This window comes from Eptesicus fuscus, chromosome 7, assembly GCF_027574615.1.
Source record: "Eptesicus fuscus isolate TK198812 chromosome 7, DD_ASM_mEF_20220401, whole genome shotgun sequence".
NCBI classification, from domain to species: domain Eukaryota; kingdom Metazoa; phylum Chordata; class Mammalia; order Chiroptera; family Vespertilionidae; genus Eptesicus; species Eptesicus fuscus.
In genome coordinates, this window is record NC_072479.1 from 53,294,304 (window position 1) to 53,315,345 (window position 21,042).

The 21,042-nt window shown below is 39.4% G+C and overlaps 1 protein-coding gene across 3 annotated transcripts; it reads left to right on the top strand.

Moving 5' to 3' along the window:
• The first annotated feature begins 301 nt into the window (after nucleotides 1-301).
• PTGES3 (prostaglandin E synthase 3) lies at nucleotides 302-20,213 on the top strand. Of its 3 annotated transcripts, XR_008556591.1 has the most exons (9): nucleotides 302-636; nucleotides 13,761-13,874; nucleotides 14,023-14,092; nucleotides 14,743-14,841; nucleotides 15,333-15,422; nucleotides 17,401-17,463; nucleotides 18,472-18,593; nucleotides 18,741-18,765; nucleotides 19,868-19,960. XR_008556591.1 is itself a non-coding variant. In XM_054718952.1 (8 exons), coding segments are annotated over exons 1-8 (501 nt in total). In that variant the 5' UTR covers nucleotides 302-634; the 3' UTR covers nucleotides 19,906-20,213. The 3 variants fall into 3 exon arrangements, 2 of the variants coding, with proteins under 2 accessions (XP_054574927.1, XP_008146881.1); XM_054718952.1 differs by lacking the exon at nucleotides 18,472-18,593 and having other exon boundaries at nucleotides 19,868-20,213; XM_008148659.3 differs by lacking the exon at nucleotides 18,472-18,593 and having other exon boundaries at nucleotides 303-636; nucleotides 19,045-20,213.
• Nucleotides 20,214-21,042: the final 829 nt, after the last annotated feature.

A 21,042-nucleotide genomic window follows, 5' to 3' on the forward strand; every position in this document is an offset into this window, starting at 1 on the left:
CCCATTCCACTTTCCAAGCCTCCCGACTCCCTGCGACCCTCCGCCTCAGCCTTCCTCCCGCCGTCACCGCCGCCGTTTCCGGGGAGATGACCCACGGCGCGCGGGGAGGCGGTTAGAGTGCCAACGGTTTCCCAGGGCACGGGGCGGGGGACGCGGCAGGCGAGGCGGGAAGGAGCCGGATCCCGGCGGCAGGCGAAGGGCGGGGCCCACGCCGGGAAGAATCGCGAAGAGCTGGGAGGCCCCGCCCTTTCCGTAGATATCTCTAGAAAGCCGCGCAGGAGCCCGAAAACAAAGAGTGCGCAGGCGCGGCGGCAGGGCCCGGGCATTTTGCTGCGTCACCAGCCGCCGCCCGGCCTCACCAGCCCTCGCTCTCACGCACGCACGTTCGTTCTCCATCCTCGCGCCCCTTTTCCTACACTTTCCTCTCCTCGCCGACCGGAGGAGCCGCTCTCCCCGCGCGGTGCATTCTGGGGACCAGGTCGAGCCCGCCGCTGCCGCCGTCGCTGAGGGAAGCGAGGAGAGGCCGCGCCGGGGAGAAAACGTCGGAGTCGCCACCGGAGTTTAGTCCACTGCCCAGCAGCTGCCGCCGGAGAGGCCCACCCACCCATTCACCCGTCCCCCTGCCCCGTTCACGATGTGAGTGCGACACCCCGCCAAGGGAAGGTCGCCCCGGCGGGATCCCGAGGCCGCGCTGGGTGCTGCCGGGAAGCCGCCCCCTCCCCTCCCCTCCCCCGCTTTCGGCCCCTCGGCTCTCTCCTCTCCGTGGTGGCAGTGGTTCTTGGCTGAGGGTGGGAGGCCCGGTATCTTTATCCCGGTTACCGTTGGCGGGCGGAGGACATTTTTCCTCCAGATGTCCGCTTCCCCCACTTCTAAACCGTCCCTCGGCTTCCCCGTGCCGGAAATCCCACTTTTCTCCTCTTTGCAGCCCGTGTTATTCCTGACTCCCCAAACTTAGCCTGAGGCCTGAATATACCGCGAGTTTTTTTTTTGCCATGCGGCGCCCTGGAGGCGTGGACCCTCGTGAAGTGCTCCGTTCTTGGGCGGCCTGGTTCTGCCGCTCGGCTTTACCTGTACCAGGCCCTGGGCCAAGTGCACCTGTGGTGGGCGCTACCGGAGGCCGCGGAACACCACGCGGGCCGCCTCCATGAGCAGGGACTGCTCGCTAGGCAACCGGAGGCAGGCCGTACCGTCACCACAACTTACTGTTTCCCTCTCGGATATCGGGATTTCTCGAGCGTGGGTCTTTTCAGGCCCTCCCCTAACTCCGGTCTCTCGAGGAGAGGGGAGGTTGCCCACACTCAGCCGTGTCCCTGGCAGCGAGGAGTTGCCATAGAGTAGGCAGTTCTGCACGTGTCCAGTCGAAAGATTCTCGTGGACGTGTTCTGGGTTAAACTTTAAGCGAGATTCCATTATCCTTTCTTAATTTAGCGATGAACTAGGTATGTGTTTGCTTTCTTGTCTTAAAAGAGTTTAAATTTGTTTTACTACAGATTCTTGAGCAATTTTAGGTTTCTTACGATAAAGGAAAACCTGGGTGATGTTAATTGAATAAGAATTCTTGGCGCTGCCACGTCCAGGCCTTAAACATTCTCTTCAAGAAAAGCTTTACGTTTTCAGATGTGAGAACTGCCGGTTATTTATAGTTTTTGTGGGGGTTTTTGTTGTTTTGTTTGTTTTTGGTATTAACTGCTCCCTGAAAGTTTTGTATGGAAAGCAGTTGAAGGGAAACAATGTTTATTCCTACAAAAAGTAATGCACTTTCAAGTGTTTTCTAAATAAGATAGTAACATTAACGGTGAGTGTATTGGGCTGGAATCTAAATAGAAAGGATACAGCCAGCCAGTTGATGTCCGGAGAACAAGCCTCTAGAAGTATGCATGTATTACTGAAAACCCCTTAATATATTTATTGGAATTTTGGAAGAAATATCCCAGCCAAAAAAAATGGTATCCAATAGAAGGTTTTAATCTATGTTTTTTTCTTTTGAAATCTCTATTCCAAATAATGTGGCAGGATTGTCAATCTTAAAATATCTGAGTAGAAAATGAATCCTCAGATTAAAGCATTACCAGCTTTTAATAGACTAATATAGCCAAACAAAATATCTTTTTACAAAGAAATACCATTGTTGTTTTTCTTTAATCAACTTTTTAAAAGTTTTGTGTAGTAGTTTACATAAAAGTTCTCAGCCCTAGCCGGTTTGGCTCATGGATAGAATCGGCCTGTGGACTGAAGAGTCCTGGGTTCCTTCCCGCCTGGAGCACATGCCAGGGTTTCAGGCTAGGTCCCCAGTAGGGGGTGTGCAGGAGGCAGCCAATCATTGATTCTCCCTCATCATTGATGTTTCTATCTCCCTCTCCCTCCCTCTCTGAAATCAATAAAAATAATATATTTTTTTAAAAAAAGAAACAAGTTCTCAGTCTCCCACCTGTCTTGGAAAAGTTGAGGATTTGGGGCCCTTCCTCAGGCTCATAAGATCTCCCCAACCAACTAAGGGGGATGGGGACAGAGAATAGTACTACCTTTTTAAAAAATTAACTGTTGTAGTTGGTTTATTTCTAAGTTGAACCCATTAACAATAGATATAAAATAAAATATTAGTGTTGAGCTATTTGAAGTAATTATTTTTTAAGAAAATATATGTTGATTTCTGAGAGGAAGGGAGAGAGAGACATCAATGATGAAAGAGAATCATTGATCAGCTGCCTCCTGCATGCCCCCTACCAGGGATGGAGCCTGCAACCAAGGCATGTGCCCTGACCAGTTTGCAATCAAACTGCCCTTCTGGTTCATAGGTTCATACTCAACCACTGACCCACATGGGCTGGGCTGAAGTAATTTTTTAAAATATATTTTTATTGATTTCAGAGAGGAAGGGAGAGGGAGAGATAGAAACATCAATGATGAGAGAGGAGCATTGATTGACTGCCTCCTGCACGCCCTCTACTGGGGATCTAGCTGACATGTGCCCTGGACTGTAATTGAACCCAGGGCCCTCCAGTCTGCAGGCTGACGCTCTATCCACTATATCAAAATTTGTTAAAATCTTTACTTTGCCATCATTCAACTTTATAGGATTGAGTCCCCAAAATAAAATTATCAGTCTCTTTTTTAAAAACCATGTCATTTTTAAAAATAATATATATTTTATTGACTGTTTAGAGGAAGGAAGGGAGAGGGATAGAGAGAAACATCGATGAGAGAGAAACATTGATCAGCTGCCTCTTGCACACTCCCTACTGGGTATGTGCCCGCAACCAAGGTACATGCCCTTGACTGGAATCGAACCCGGAACCCTTGAGTCCACAGGCCAACGCTCTATCCACTGAGCCAGACTGGTTAGGACCCATGTCATTTTATTGAAACTATATATTTTTTTTTTAATGATTTTTTTTTGTTGTTTTTGTTAATGTCTCACTGGCAGATATTTAGGGAGAGGGGAAGAGAGAGGGAAAGACAGAAACATAGATGTGAGAGAAACACATCAATTGGTTGCCTTCTGCACACACACACACACACACACACACACACACAGCAACCAGGGAGGAGCCTGCAACCAAGGTACGTGCCTTTGACTGGAATCGAACCCCGGACCCATTGGTCCACAGGCTATGCTCTATAGGGCTAAAATTATCATTCTTTAGCCTCCAAAAGAATTTGTAATAGCATATTGTTAATTTCTGTAAATTAAGGAAGAGTAACTGATGATGGCCTTTGTTAAGTGTTGATTTCCTAACCACTGTAACTTGGCAACTGGATTCTCCCCCCCCCCCCCCTACTTAGTTAGACTTTAACTAGAAGGCAGTAGAAACTGGAATTGACAAATCTGTAGAGTGCAGACCAGTATGTACTGTATTGTTAATTAAGATTCTTCTGTTTAATTATATTTTCTAGTTTTAAAATCTAGAAGCTATATCACTTTGAGGTCTTAAAAAGTTAATGATTGTCAGTTTTCAGGAAAAAAATACTTTTGTAATATCAACTGTTTAGAATCAACCTAGCTCTTAAATGCTTTTAGATCATATTTTATCTGACTTCTTACATTGAAAATTGTTGTGTTTAGTGTACTTTGCTGTGGAAATACTAAGTTTGTTGTAAACTATTATTTACTATGTAGATTGGCAGTGATAGGTTTTATTTATTTAGTTATTAATATATTTTTATTGATTTCAAAGAGGGAGAGCCCTAACCAGTTTGGCTCAGTGGATAGAGCATCGGCCTGCAGACTGAAAGGTCCCAGGTTCTACTCCGGTCAAGGGCATGTACCTTGGTTGTAGGCATATCCCCAGTAGGAGGTGTGCAGGAAGCAGCTGATTGATGTTTCTCTCTCATCGATGTTTCTAACCCTCTATTCCTCTCTCATCCTCTCTAAAAAATAAAAATATATTTTTTAAAAAACAACAACCTAATTTTCTAAAAAAAAAAAAAAAAAAGGGAGAGAGATAGAAACATCAATGATGAGAGAGAATCATTGATCGGCTGTCTCTTGAACAGCCTCCTACTGGGAATCGAGCCTGCAACCAGGTTTGTGCCCTGACCTGCAATCGAACCATGATCTCATGGTTCGTAGGTCAACACTCAACCACTGAACCATGCCAGCCATGTGACAGTGACAGATTTTAAGTTGAAGCTAACTTCCCCACTTTCTAAGGACATTTACTTTAAAGCTTACCTTGAGCAGTATGTCGTTCCCTGTTGTATTCCAAAACCAAATGAAATGTTGCCATGGGTTTTCTGTGCAATAGTTCATCTTCACATGGAGCCGTACTTTATTGCTAAACAGTTTTATGTCAGGGCCCTTTCCAATTCAGTATGTTTATTTTGTGTACTGAAAGGATCTAAGTTACACACAGGTGTGATTTTTTTATATATATATTTAATTTCAGCATCTAATTCTTCAAATATCAGTTCATGCAGCGCTATTGGTATGAGGGGCTATTCCAAATAGGATTGCAACCCTATTCAAGGAACCCAGCATTCCTAAAAGAGGGCTTATTTTTTTCCAGGAATAATAATTTTTCAGGTGGTACTTTTCCAAATAAATAACCAGGTCTCTGCAGTTTGGTTTTATTATCTAAACTACTACTGTTAAAACCTGTGACACTTCTTGACTTAAGGTAAAGGAGCTCTGAGGCTCTAAAATTTGTAATGGGGGCAGTGAGAGATTAATCTTGAGTCTTACTTGAATGAAGAAAAATTATGTTATCTGCTTTGGGGGGATGTATGCACAAAGTAGGAATGTGGGAAAGTCATAGAGTTGCTTGGAAGAAAGGGACTAACTTTTGGGGGGGTGTTTAAGAACTTAACTTTTACCCTTCTATTTTAGAATGAGAATTACCAAATAAAGGAACTAGGTTCACATTCTTTGTTCCCCAGTGGTGTCTTTGTATGTTTTTGTTAATTGTTTTTATTGTGCTGCTAGAAGAGGAATAACCTAGCAATTCATTGGGTAATTGGATCCAAACAACTTAAGTATTTTGTCTTAGCAGCCTAGAAGTTCTTTGAAAAGCCAATACATGTGAGTTGGAAGAAAATGGAGTTTCTTGTATAACCACAGTTACTAATGGAATGCCTTTTGAGTACTATATAACATAACTACTTACAGCTTGAAATCAGATTGGATATTTACATCAGTTCCTGTTACCCATTGACTTTTTTTGTGTGTGGGGGCACTTTTTAATACAGCAAAACCAAAAATTCAGCTTTGCAAAGATGCAACCTAAAGGAGAGGGATGTAGTGCATTCTACTGTTGAAATTGAACCACTTCGTGTTGTTTTTTTCTTTTCCCAATTAGAGTTTACAGTCAATATTATTTTGTACTAGAGGCCCAGTGCACGAAATTCATGCACTAAGGGGTGGGGTCCCTCAGCCCAGCCTGCGCCCTCTTGCATTCTGGGACCCCTCGCTTTTTACTGCTCAGCCCACTGCTCCTTAGTGCTGCCACTGCTATGGAGGCAGGAGAGGTTCCTGCCACTGCGCTCACTAGCTGTGAGCACAGGTTCTGACTGAGCAGCGCTCCCCCTGTGGGAGCACACTGACTACCAGGGGGCAGCTCCTGCATTGAGCGTCTGTCCCCTGGTGGTCAGTGCATGTCATAGCAACCAGTCGTACCACTGTTTGGTCAATTTGCATATTAGGCTTTTATTATATAGGATTAGTTTAAGGTGTATAGCATAGTAGTTATATAATCATATACAAATGTTCTCAATACTTCATTGCTTTATAAAATGTTCTCAATGTTTTCAGTACCCACTTGGTATCATACATAGTTATCATAATAATATTGACTATATGCCATATTCCCCTTGCTGTACTTTTTACATGCCCATACTACCAATTTGTTTTTTTTGTTTTAACATATTTTTACTGATTTCAGAGGGAAATGGAGAGAGAGAGAGAGAAGAGAAACATCAGTGATGAGAGAGAATCATTAATCGGCTGCCTCTTGAACAGCCCCCTACTGGGGATCAAGCCTGCAACACAGGCATGTGCTCTGACCAGGAATCAAACCATGACCTCCTGGTTTGTAGGTGGACGCTCATCCACTGAGTGGGCCTTCTTCCTGATTCATTGCTTCTTACTGTGTCCTCATAGCAATGAAAAGGGGCTAGAGATCTCTTTTGTATTTTTATTTTTAAAGAGCAAAGAACCAAATTTAACACATATGTATGGGAATCCCACATGCAGGAGAGTTTCATAGATAGGAAGGGAACATGAATATATAAGGCATAAGGATGAGGTAAGATGCCTTGGGGGCTTCAAAAGGTCATTGCAGGATGATATGATCAGACTTTTAGTAAATATAATTATGCCCTTCCCTATAGATAGCTCAAAAAGCTATCTTCTCTTTTGGGTGAGGCCTCTAATCATCTAGGCCAGTGGTCGGCAAACTCATTAGTCAACAGAGCCAAATATCAACAGTACAACAATTGAAATTTCTTTTGAGAGCCAAATTTTTTAAACTTCTAACGCCACTTCTTCAAAATAGACTCGCCCAGGCCGTGGTATTTTGTGGAAGAGCCACACTCAAGGGGCCAAAGAGCCGCATGTGGCTCGAGAGCTGCAGTTTGCCGACCATGGATCTAGGCAGTCGAGGGTGGGGACAGAAGTTTCTCCTGAGCCTGCTGCTAAAGTTGCCTTTAGTTCAAAATAATCTGCATTCTACTGGAGTCTCATTTATGAGGTGTACTAATCCCATAAAGCTCTACCCTCGTAACCTAAAGCACCTCCTTTTAAGACAAGTCTAAGGAATTTTAAGTTGTTTCTCTAAAGTACTACAGAGAAAAGTTTAAAGTTATGCAAAATTTAATTACTTGAATTGACATAGCCCTGGTGTGGAGCTCTGAAGTTTTTGTCAGAAGAGCTTGGAATGTCTCTTTGTAAGGTGTTTTTGTTTGTTTGTTTGTTTTTGTACTTTTAAGTAGTAGATTATAAGTATGCTGAGGTGAAAAAGATTTTTGCATCTATAAGTGTACTGCTATTAAAATGAATTAACAGACTTGCACAGTAGTTACAAATTTTGCCAATCCTATATAATAAAAGCCTAATATGTTAAGTGTCCGACTGGTAGGTTAGCTTGCTGCTGGGGTCTGGCCAGTCCAGATGGGCATGGGCCGGACATGCCCTGGAGCCTTCCTGCGGTCCCTCCCCCGGATCATGCACCAGTGCATGAATCCATGCACCAAGCCTCAAGTGTTAGTATAAAGCTAGATCCAATATAATTTAGGAGCTATGTTTAAAGCTAAATCAACCTTTGTCTGGGTTAATAGGAGAAAAAAGGTGTGATCCTCATTGAAGACAAAAGGATTTCATAAATAATGAATTTCTTTTTCAAATGAGTGAATATATGTTTTATTACTGATTTACATTTTTGGTGGTTTAGATCAGGGTCACCTAGTAAATATTAGGCTTTGGAGGCCACAAATATCTCTGCCCCATTGTTTTTACAACTTTAAAAATATTAAAACCGCCCTAGCTGGTTTGGCTCAATGGATAGAGCGTCGGCCTGCGGACTGAAGAGTCCTGGGTTCGATTCTGGTCAAGGGCACATGTCCGGGTTGCGGGCTCGGTCCCCAGTGGGGGGCATGCAGGAGGCAGCCAATCAGTGATTCTCTGCCATCACTGATGTTTCTCTCTCTCTCTGCTTTCCCTTTCTCTCTGAAATCAATAAAAATATATTAAAAAAATATTAAAACCATTTTTGGCTCCTGGGTCAACCCTGGTTTAGATCATTGACACTTTTTCCCGTGTCTTTTTTTAAAAAAATTGATTTGTGAGAGAGAGATATCAATGTATTGTTCCACTTATTTATGCATTCATTGGTTGCTTCTTGTATGTGATATGACCGGAGATCAAACCCACAACCTTGGCCTATATGAAAGATGCTCTAACCAACTGAGCAACCTGGCCAGGGCCTAATTTTTAAATTTTGTTTTCATTAGTAAAGTTGTTATATTGGAAAATTATTGTATTAATTTGCTAAGGCTGCCATAAAGAAGTACCAGAGACTAGGTGACTTAAACAGTTGTTTATTTTTTCACAGTTCTAGAGGGTGTTGGTCTGAGATCAAGGTGTCAGCAGGTTGGTTTCTTCTGAGACCTTGCTCCTTGGCTTTCCTTCTTACAGATGACCATTTTCTCCCTGTTTTCACAGGGTCGTCCCTCTGTAGTTGTGTTTTTAAAAAAACGTATGTGTGTGTGTGTTTTATTGATCTCAGAGAAAGGGAGAGAGAGATAGAAATATCAAAGATGAGAGAGAATTATTGATTGGCTGCCTTCTGCACACCCCCTACTGGGGATTGAGCCCGAAACCCAGGCATGTGCCCTGACGGGGAATAGAATGGTGACCTCCTGGTTCATGGGTCAACACTCAACCACTGAACCACACTGACCAGGCTGTAATTGTGTCTTAATCTCTTGTAAGGACACCAGTCATTTTGGGTTGTGGCCTATCCTAAGACTTCATTTTACCTAAATTACCTGTTTATTTATTTATTTTTTTAAATATATATTTTATTTATTTATTTATTTTTTTTTTTTTTTACAGAGAGGAAGGGAGAGGGATAGAGAGTTAGAAACATCGATGAGAGAGAAACATCGATCAGCTGCCTCCTGCACAACCCCCACCGGGGATGTGCCCGCAACCAAGGTACATGCCCTTGACCGGAATCGAACCTGGGACCCTTGAGTCCACAGGCTGACGCTCTATCCACTGAGCCAAACCGGTTTCGGCTACCTGTTTATTTTTTAATCCTCACTTTAGGTATGTTTTGGAGAAAGAAACATCAGTTAGTTGCCTTCCAAATGCTCCTAGATCCCACAACCTTGTTGGTATATGAGATGACACTCCAACCAACTGACCCACCCAGCCAGGGCTTAATTATCTTTTAAAGATCCATCTCTCCAAATATAGTCACATTCTGAGGGACTGTTGATTTAGGACTTTAACATATGAATTTGGTGGGGGACACAATTGAGCCCATAACAGTGATAGAACTCTAGATTACTTAATATGAATTTTTTTTTTTAATATATTCTATTGATTTTCCACAGAGAGGAAGGGAGAGGGAAAGAGAGTCAGAAACATTGATCAGCTGCCTCTTGCACACCCGCAACTGGGGATGTGCCCGCAACCAAGGTACATGCCCTTGACCGGAATCGAACCCGGGACCCCTCGGTCCGCAGGCCGACGCTCCATCCACTGAGCCAAACCGGCCAGGGCACTTAATATAAATTTGAGGAGAGGAAAAAGATTCTTCCCTGGCCCCAATGTCCTTAATGTGAATACAAACTGAAGAACTTACATACTTGGTTTTTGATATGGCCATTGTAATAACCAGGTCACCATTAGTGTGCTCCTCTTCCATTACTATAGATTCTTAATACACAATTTGACATTTACAAGGTAAGCAATGCCTTTTACACTAGCAGAACTAACATATCGCCTGTGACTATCCAGATCTCCACAGTTTCAGTCATCATTTTTTATGTTTAGTTTATTTGAATCAAGATGCAGACTTATGCCACAAATTCCATTTGTTTGATAACGTTTAGGTCTCTTAATCTAGAGCATTTCCCTCTTTGTGCCATTGATCTAGGAACATTCTAGATTTGTTGCTTCCTTGTGGTATCATTTAACTTGTTATATTTCCTCATATTTTCTGTAGATGGAAATTAAGTTTACTGTGGAATGTATCATGTTGAACAAAATTAGGAAGTTTTTGTTTGTCTCACTTTCAGTCATACTAAGATCTTAAGTTCTTTATCAGTTGTTCATATAGTCATTGTTAATTGTTTCATCCAGTGATGATCACTGCCAAATCAGTTTAAGGGCTGCGAAATAGTGATTTTCCTTTCCCATGTTTTATTCCACACCAAAGTGGAATTCCATAAAGAAGTTTCCTTCATGAGCTGGTCCTATTCAGTTATCATGAATAATAAAGGTTCATAAAGGAAAAGGAGGAAAAATGCCTAATTATTAATCTTTAATTGCCAATTTATAAAAAAAATTGGAGCTGTAGCATCTTAAGTCAATATGAACTTCATTTTTATATTCAATGTATTTGAACCAGTTTGCAGTCATTCTTTTTTGTTGTTAATGCTCACTTGCGGATATTTTTTCCATTGCTTTTCAGAGAGAGTGGGAGGGGAGGGGAAGAGAGAAAGAGAAGCTTTGGTGTGAGATATACTTAATTGCCTCCAGCAGATGCCCCAGTGGGGGGAAGGGGGAGGCAGAAGCAAACCCAAGACCCTAAGGTGTGACGTATGATGCTCTAACCACTAAGCACATGAGCCAGGGCTGCAGTCATTCTGATACTCATTGTCATTGGCCACCATGATAGACCTTAATTGTTGCCTCCTGGTCTGGCTGACCTCATTGTTCTCACTAGCTTCATTTCATTCAAATACAGATGTCTCAAGGTCATCTGTATTTCCCACTTGAGGTTATTTCTCTGTAGGAATCTTGGTTTCTTTTATTTATTTATTTTTATTTAATATATTTTATTGATTTTTTACAGAGAGGAAGAGAGAGGGATAGAGAGTTAGAAACATCGATGAGAGAGAAACATCGACCAGCTGCCTCTTGCACACCCCCTACTGGGGATGTGCCCGCAACCAAGGTACATGCCCTTAACCGGAATTGAACCCGGGACCTTTGAGTCCGCAGGCCGACGCTCTATCCACTGAGCCAAACCGGTTTCGGCAATCTTGGTTTCTTTTAGTTAGAAATAGTATTTTGGCACTAGGCTGTTCATTATTCCAGATTGTTATCATTAGTACTTTTTAAAAATAAAGCTTATCTGGTTACTTCAATTTGAAAGTCTATAAGGCTAGTCACTTAAAGTTTAATGATTAAGTTTGCAAATATTTTCAGTTAATGACAACATGTTACCACATATTGAAAATACTGTTTGGGCAAGAAATAATGCGTGATCTATTCGTAAAACTAAATTGCTTGTTAGCTATATTAACATGCAAACATTAGAAGTTGTGATTCCTCTGTTCACTCCAGCAGCACATATTCTAAAAAAAGAAGTTGGGAATCCTTGGTCCACAGAAGTTTGGTTAGATACCTTTTTAAAGGCATTTAAAAAGCTCATGCTTTTATTTTGTTTAATTTGCCAATAAATGCCTTAAAAAATAGATTGACCCTTGTTGATCTGTTATTTAGACTTTGGAAACTGGCATCTGTAATTTCTAACCTCCATCATTCAGATCTGATACCAGTGTTCCAGAGTAGAGGGACTAGTCAAGTTTAACAGTGGGGCATGCAGGAGGCAGCCAAACTATGTGTCTCTCTCGATGGTTCTCTCTCTCTCTCTCCACCCTCCCTCTCTATCTAAAAATCAATAAAAACATTTAAGTAAAAGTTTTAACAGTTGTGTGAAAATGTTGATGAGTAGTTGGTTGTAACTTTCATGTTTAGAAGAGACTTTAAACTGCTACTCCATTGGGTTGGGAATTTCAGAGCTTAGAAATAAAACAATTCCTTTCAGTTGAGTTGATTTATGAGTAGTGTTTGAACATATAACTATAATTTTAAACTTGTATTTTGAAATAATCTCAGGTTTACAGAAAAGTTGACGTATTTATCACATATAATCTTTTTAAAAATATTTTGTTATTGATTTCAGAGAGGAAGGCGGGGAGAGAGAGAGAAACATCAATTGATGCCCTGGCTGATTTGGCTCAGTGGACAGAGCGTCAGCCTGCGGACTGAAGGGTCATCCCAGGTTCCATTCTGGTCAAGGGCACATGCCTAGATTGCAGGCTTGATCCCCAGTAGGGGATGTGCAGGAGGCAGCCAATCAGTGATTCTCTCTCATCATTGATATTTCCATCTCTTTTCCCTCTCCCTTTCTAAAATCAATAAAGATATATCAAAGGAAACATCAATGATGAGAGAGAATCATTGATTGGCTGCCTCCTGCACACCCCTTACTGGAGATCGAGCCCGCAACCCGGACATGTGCCCTTGACCAGAATCGAACCCGGGACCCTTCAGTCCGCAGGAAAATGCTCTATCCACCGAGCCAAACCAGTTAGGGCTAGCCATATTCTAATGGATGGGTAGAGCTCTAGGCAGCTGACTCTATGAAGATGGGTAATACTATGTTGCAAGAAACAGGAACATGTGAATAATAAGGAAAAAGCAAATATTCCAGGTTGCTTCTAGTATAGTATGTATTGGATACATGTATAGATAGTATAAAGGTGAGGCTGTAAATAATTTCTTTTTTGTTGTTGTTGTTTATCCTTACCCAAAGACATTTTTTCCATTGATTTTTAGGAAGAGTGGGAGAGAGGGAAAAACACAGAAACATCACTGTTAGTGAAACACATAGATTGGTTGCCTCCTGCATGAGCCCTAACCAGGGCCCAGCCCGGGGAGGAGCCTACAACTGAGGTACATGTCCTTGACCGGAATCAAACCCCGGGACCCTCTGGTGCTCTATCCACTGAGCCAAACCAGCTAGGGCAAGAAGTTTAATTCTTTATCTAGTGTTATTTAGAATCATAGGAAGACTTGTTTGTCCAGAAACAAAATGGTTGCTTTATATGGTCAGAAAAAAAAGCTGCAGGTGAGAACTCTTGAGAACAAATACTGTCATTTCTCTTACTCCCCTCTCCCCCTTTTCATTGATTTGAGAGAGGAAAGGAGAGAGATATCGTTGTAAGAGAGAAACATTGGTTGCTTCCCAACTGGGGATCAAACCCACAAATTCGGTTTGTGCCCTGATGGGAGTAGAACCTGCCACCTTCTGGTATACTGGGCAATGTTCCAACAAACAGCCACACCAGCCAAGTCCATTTTTCATACTTAATTCCTCCCACAGTTCCCAGGATTCACTGTAAGTTATAATGTTGAATACTACATATATCTCAGTTGATGGTGGGTTAGTTCTTTCTGGTGTTTTATTTCTGTGAATTGAATTTTAGGAGCAGGGCTCTAAAGGAGTGGCTTATATTTGTTGACAGGGCTACCTAAATGTTTAACTCTACTGAGCATTGTTTATTTTATCTTTAAATCCCTTTTTTTTTTTTTAAATATAAAATCAGTATCATTGTGCTTACTTGTATGGAATGTAGCTGTTAGAGTAAAATTGTAGTTTCTGTTAGAAATTGTAATAAACTACCTCAAAATAATCAATGCTCTAATGGAATAGAAAAATATGTTACTTATATGCTAAACTTGGGAGGTTATGTAAATATTTAGCTAATGAAGTCCAGCTTAACTTCGTTTAATTTTATCTCTGTAGGCAGCCTGCTTCTGCAAAGTGGTACGATCGAAGGGACTATGTCTTCATTGAATTTTGTGTTGAAGACAGTAAAGATGTTAATGTAAATTTTGAAAAATCCAAACTTACATTCAGGTAAATTTCCATTTTACATAATTGGGTAAAACTTATTTCAGATAATTGAACAACTTTAGCTTGCTTGTTTTGTGTTTTCACTGAGGTTATATTAATCCTTTACCTCTTCGAAGAGGCTCATTTAAAAAAAATTTTTTTCCCCCCACAGTTGTCTTGGAGGAAGTGATAATTTTAAACATTTAAATGAAATTGATCTTTTTCACTGTATTGATCCAAATGTAAGTAGTCTTGATGCTTTAATACTGATTTAAATCATGAGGAAGTGGACATATCTTTTTAGCAAGCACTAATTCTGTTTTTCTTAATAGTTCAGAGGGCTAACTAGGTATATTTATATTTTGCGATGTTTTCCCTTTCTAACCACTTTTCTGCATACTCTTTTTTTCTTATTTTCACTATTAAGACTTGGCTGTACTCTTGAGGTTTGTCTTATCTAACTATAGAATTTTTAAAATATATATTATTGATTTCAGGGAGGAAGGAAGAGGGAGAGAGAGAGAGAAACATCAATGATCAGAGAGAATCACTGATTGCTTCCTCCACACCCCATACCGGGGATTGATCCCGGCAATCTGTGCATGTGGCTTGGAATCAAATCGTTACTTCCCTGTTCATAGGTCGATGCTCAACCATGATGGCCAGGCTAACTATGGAAATTTTTTAAAACTCTTCTATGATTATGCGGGGAAGAAAAAAATTGTCCTTTTTTTTTATGCAATTTGATAGCTTATGAAGTTTTTAGTAGTTAGGGGATGTTTCTTTCAGAGTTTAGGGGAAATGTAGGGAAAGAAATTAGAAAGGGGAGGTGAGGAATGAATGATACTTGAAGAGATAAATGGTGTGATAGTGCTTTTGTTTTTGTTTTTAGGATTCCAAGCATAAAAGAACGGACAGATCAATTTTATGTTGTTTACGAAAAGGAGAATCTGGCCAGTCATGGCCAAGATTAACAAAAGAAAGGGCAAAGGTAGGTTTCTTTTTTTTTTTTTTTTTATTTTAAATTTCACATTTTTACTTTAAGTTATTAAAGATACATGTGTTTGGTATGAGGAACATAGTGTTGGTTTCAAAGCTAAGTACTTACAGCCTTGTGTTCTGTGTTCTCTACTTTGAGATATATTAGTTTTAACTTAAAGCTAAGTGAGGTCAGAACAAGATCAGTCTCTAGTTGGTGGAGAATCGTTGCATTCAAGAGGCAGACTCACATATTTTGGTGCCACTAAACAAAAAATAAGTTAACCAGGTATAGCATAATTTCTACCAATGAATTTTTGTTGTTGCTTTAAAAAGTAAGTTTGTTTAACAATTGAAAGGAGCTTCATAAAACTGTATTTGTGCTAATTCCATGGCTCACTAGTGGGTATGAACCCACAGTTCAAAAAAAAATGTAGTCTTAAGGTACATGCCAATGAGTGTAAGTTAACCTAATCACAGGATGATGTTTGTATTGGTCTGTAGCTTAATTGGCTTAGTGTGGACTTCAATAATTGGAAAGACTGGGAAGATGATTCAGATGAAGACATGTCTAATTTTGATCGTTTCTCTGAGGTAAGTTCTTTTAAATGCATTCTTCTGCCCTCCCTCCCAGTATATTTCTAGGAAGTCAGTTTAATTTGGTTTTAAAGTACCTAGTGGTATTTAAGGCATGTATTACTTTACCTCGAAGGCCAGTCTGCAATAAAACTAAATGAGATCTTAACAATAGTCATTTAATGCTAAAATTTAACATTCTTTTACAGTTTAAAAAAATTTAGTGTTTAAGTTTTAAAGTTGATGTGTAAAGACAAAAAATAAATCATATAGTCAATCAATGCAGTACAGCTAGTTTTTATTTCAACACTGGGACAGATTTTTTTAGAAGCATGAATAACAGTAATTGGCTTGTATTTTGGAGCCATGTAATACAAATGTAAACCTTTAAACACAAGAATCGTGATGGGATGTACACAAAGAGTGATGAGTAAGGATATTGTAGTTTGCCAAATCAGGGAAAGGGTTTGAATAAGCCTGTTTTTTTTTCCAAATACTGCCCTGACCAAAGGATAGACATCAATGATCTGCCTTTAGGTAGAATAGACCTAAGCTGAAGATGGGCCCATGAAATCCATTTCTCATTGCAATTAGAAAATTTAGTTCACTAGATTCTGTTTACATTTATTTTGAAAACTAAGAGTTCTAAGGAGTACATTTTCAGCTTCGTGTATGCAACTGTTTAACATTCCTCTTTACATGGCTCTGACACCTTAATTTCAAGAGGGAAGGAAGGATACTCGTGACGTTCCTCAACTATACTATTTCTTACGTGTAGTAATTGGTGCCACCATTTACCCAGCTGTGCAAGTCACAACTTCTTAACACTGTTCTCTTTCACTGCCTCTCTCTATCCAATATGTTAACTGCATCTTTGTTCTTTTGTTTTACTTCCTAAATAGCTCTTGAATATATTCAATTTTGTTTCTATTGTCATTGTATCCACAGCACCACACATTGTGCTTGGCATATATTGAGCATTTTTTCTGCTCTCAAAAACTTTTAACTAAGGTGTTGAACATTGCCTTTAGACATAGGGAAACTTTGCTAGTTCTTCATATTATTCAAGACTAGATTGCCCAGAATTTTTATACTGAGAGATTTGACTTAAGTATTTAACTCTAAAGTCCAGATAAGCATATATACTTGAAGTCTTTGATTTTTGTTTACAAAGTTATAATGGTTGTGTAAATACTTAAGTTTAAATATTTAAAAAAATTGTAACTTGAGGAGATAAGTCCCTCTCCATCAGATAATAGTTCTATCTTTGGCTATTTGTACCTCTTTCAATAACACACACTACTTGCTTTATGATTGGAAACAGATAAAGATGGGGAATTAGTACTTCATGTAAGCATGTTTTGTTGTTAGCCCCATTTATTATAAGAAGGTGTGTGTGTGTGTGTGTGTGTGTGTGTGTGTGTGTGTGTGTGTATGGTTATTTTCTTGTGTATATAATTGATATAAAGTCTTTTAAGAATTATGTTTGTTTTTAACGTAGTTACTATTTGACCTTTGATTCAATTTTCAGGACTTTTATACAAACTAAGCATCCTGAAAGACTTTATTTTAAATCATTTATTGATTCTTCACAGTATTTAAAACTGTAACGAGAATACCATAATACATATGTCAGTCAGCTTAGGATACAAAACTTTACAACTACAAATGAATCCCATTCTTATCCATCAGTGGTAACTGCTATTTGGGGTTTGGGTGTTTAATTTCTGTATCATATATACATATCTTGCTGGATGAATTTTAATAACTTCACCTTTCTGCAATGAGAGTTTAGATTTAACTTCCCTACAAGTTTTCAGGATTTTATATACAATTATCTATAATCTTTCCATAAAAGAAGGTACTTAAATTTTTTTTTGCTTTTTTTTTGTTGGTGGAAATCTATGGCAGACTTAAGGTTTATTCTGGAGCATGCCACCTAATAATTAGGGCTTAATTTAACATCATTTTTAAAACTAATTTTTACTTCAAATAGATGATGAACAACATGGGTGGTGATGAGGATGTAGATTTACCAGAAGTAGATGGAGCAGATGATGTAAGTCTATAAATTCTTTTCTTTGTTTACTAAAATAGTAAGAAACAATGTATTTATAGGTTGTTTGATATATAGTCAAGATTTTTTTTTTGCTACTTTTTGATGTTTTTTTGTTTTGTTTTAATATTTTTATTGATTTCAGAGATGAAGGGAGAAGGAGAGAGATATAGAAACATCAATGATGATAGAGAACCATTGATCGGCTGCCTTCTGCACATCCCGCACTGGGGATCGAGCCCACAACCCGGGCATGTGCCCCTGACCGGAATTGACGCCGGGACCCTTCAGTCCGCAGGCCAACACTCTATCCACTGAGCAAACCCAGCTAGGGCTTTGTTTGTTTTTAATATAGGGTAAAGCAGTTTTTAAAATGTGCCCATTTTTGAGGGATGGTTACCTACTAGGGAACTGGTGTCTAATGGGCCATTCTTAGAGATCAGATTTCAAAAGAATCAATGCATGGAGACATCACATGCCTTATTCAATTAAGAGTTAGTCTAGGGATTGTTTTTACAAAGTTACGCAAGTTTTATAAAAGTGAATTGGTCAGCCGAAACTGGTTTGGCTCAATGGATAGAGCGTCAGTCTGCGGACTGAAAGGTCCCAGGTTCGATTCCGGTCAAGAGCATGTACATTGGCTGCGGGCACATCCCTGGTAGGGGGTGTGCAGGAGGCAGCTGGTCGATGATTCTCTCTCATCGATGTTTCTAGCTCTCTATCCCTCTCCCTTCCTCTCTGTAAAAAATCAATAAAATATATGTATTTTTAAAAAAAGTGAATTGGTCAGAGATTAAGTAAACATATGGACATTGTGAACCTATAAGAGGATATATTGGGTTACTCTTCTCAACATTCCCCTCCTCTGGCATTCTATTAACATCGTTAAGAAATTTGTTCAATGCATTTAGGAAAATAGTTAGACAATTCACCAGCTACGATTAGACTTCATTGTCTTCTATCAGTCCAGTGGTCTTTGTATTGAGCCATTTTCTTTCGTTGAATGTCAAGAGAGAAGAGAAACCATTTTATACCAAGATTCAGCCTGGTTGACAGGGTTTGAAAGGATGGACTCAATTCCTACCAAAAGGCGCACATCTTCCTCAGCTGTCCATCTGTAAACCCATTCTTAAGTCAGTTGATTAAATTAATAAGCTTGATATAACCACCTATCTTTGCTATGTGAGTGAAAACTACAATGCTTCAGATTTTTAAGGCAAACTGTTCAGTTAACAGGAATGTTTGATCAACTTGGTAACTTTTTTATTTCTCCTCTGCAGGATTCACAAGACAGTGATGATGAAAGTAAGTGTCTTTGTAAAAATGTTTTGCACAGTAGCATTTCACATCAAAGACCACAACTCTCAAAATAAAGAAATTAACTTCTTTATAATTCTTATAAAAATATTTATTATTTCTTTGTGGCCTCTAATAAATAGCCAAAACAGAAATTTGAATGATTTGAGATTCAAATTCAAAAAGTAGGCAACTATTGAACTCTTTCTGGCTGCTTTCCCTATAAGACTTTGACGTTGATGGATTGCCTCCTTATACTTCACACTAATCTTGTTAAAATCCTTTCAGAGATGCCGGATCTGGAATAAAGAATGTTGTCGTCCCTGGATTTTGAGAAAGAAAAATAACTTCTCTGCAAGATTTCATAATTGAGAGAATTCTTGAGTTGATAGCTCTAAAGGCAGATGCTGCATTTGCCTCCTTTAACCCATTTTTCAACCTGTTTGTTTTCTTAAAGGCTTCACTAAGGGTTGATATATACCATTGTATGGGGCAATTTTAAGTCAGCTAAGGCAATAACCTTATGCATGAACATTTCCCAGACTTCCATGATGCTGTTGAGGTCCTAGACAATTGATACAGCAGTTGTGATAAATAAAAACATTTCACCTAAGTCTCCTTTACTTCATAACATAGATACTGACATGATAGGAAGGTCTTGGATTATGGAAAGATAACTAAGTTTTAGATTTTAGAACATGGACTCAACCTGGCTGAAACAAATTGATTGGTACCTTAAACTGGTAACCTATTGTTCCTCTGGTATATTCTTCAGGATTGTTCCACTGAAGTTTTATTTTTCAAAAATTTTACTTCACATTGTACATAAGTGATCACTTGTCAGTGTTCCAAATGTATCTTAGCTAAACCTAGTGAATGCCCTAACTTAGATGGTTTTTGAAGCCTGTACATTTGGTATTGTTTGACCCTTAAACTTTTACATCTCTTAGCATGGAGGACAAAGAAAGGCTGTACATTGTTGCTTGAGAGTCTGTACATTTAGACCAAATTTGTATTTGCACTGTCAGTATGGCAAATGAGTGAAAAAAATGTTATTAATACACTATTGGATTTTTTTATTTCTTTTCTTTTTTTTTTTTTTTTGATCCAGCTTGTACCAGGGCTGAAAACCTCAATTTATGTTCATGACAGTGGGGATTTTTTTAAATGTCTACATTCTTTCTAATAAACTGTTGGAAGACTTCTTGGCTGTCCTTTTAAGTGTCTGGTTTACTGTAATTTTATGTATTACCATTTACTGGAATGGAGTTATTTTTACTTGAGGAAGAATTTGGGGATATTTCTCTGTTTGGAAAAAAAAAGCTTGCTATAATGTCACAGGAAACCTTTTAAAAGTGGATCTGTAATAGCAAATTGTAGATGCACTTTGCAGCAGTTGGAAAAGAAAGTGTTGTGATTTGATTGAAATAAAACTAAATGTGTTGTCCTCCTCTAAATCTTTGAGCTTCTGCATTTGGGCAGTTTTTTATTCCCTCCAGCTTCTGTGTATTTGTCATAGCGTAAAAATGCTTCATATTTCAGCACTTGTTTGTGTCAGACCTGTGTTGCAGGAAATGTGAAGTCCTGGGGATACAAAGATTAATCTTTCAGGTGATTGCTATGTTCAGAGCTCACAGGGTAGGTCGGGGGACAAATATTGGACAAAAACTTGGTAGATTGGAAGTGCAGTAATAGATATAGATATGTCATAAAACAACCTTCTTTCCTTCCCCCGTTACGGTGGTTCAAAATGATACCATATTCTTGAAAGGTTACACTGAGAGAATCTTCCTACTTTTTAGGAGCTCTTGACATTCAACTCTGTTACATTACAGGAATAACTTGGGTTCTGATTATACTAAGGCAGTGGTCGGCAAACTCATTAGTCAAAAGAGCTAAATATCAATAGTACAACGATTGAAATTTCTTTTGAGAGCCAAATTTTTTAAACTTAAACTTCTTCTAACGCCACTTCTTCAAAATAGACTCGCCCAGGCCGTGGTATTTTGTGGAAGAACCACACTCAAGGGGCCAAAGAGCCGCAGTTTGCCGACCACGGTACTAAGGGATTGTAATTCCCACAGAGCTATAGGTTTTTCTGAATTGGGAGGTATGTTTGAAATTTTATTCTTAAAAAAAAATTGTAACATGGTTTTCTTGCTTTGGAGCATGCCAACAGTATCGATATAACTGATAAGTCGTGCAGTTCTTAACTTCATGGGGGGACTTTTAAAAACCCCAAAATCCTATTTTTACTTTGATTCTCTTGAAAAACTATATTTGAGT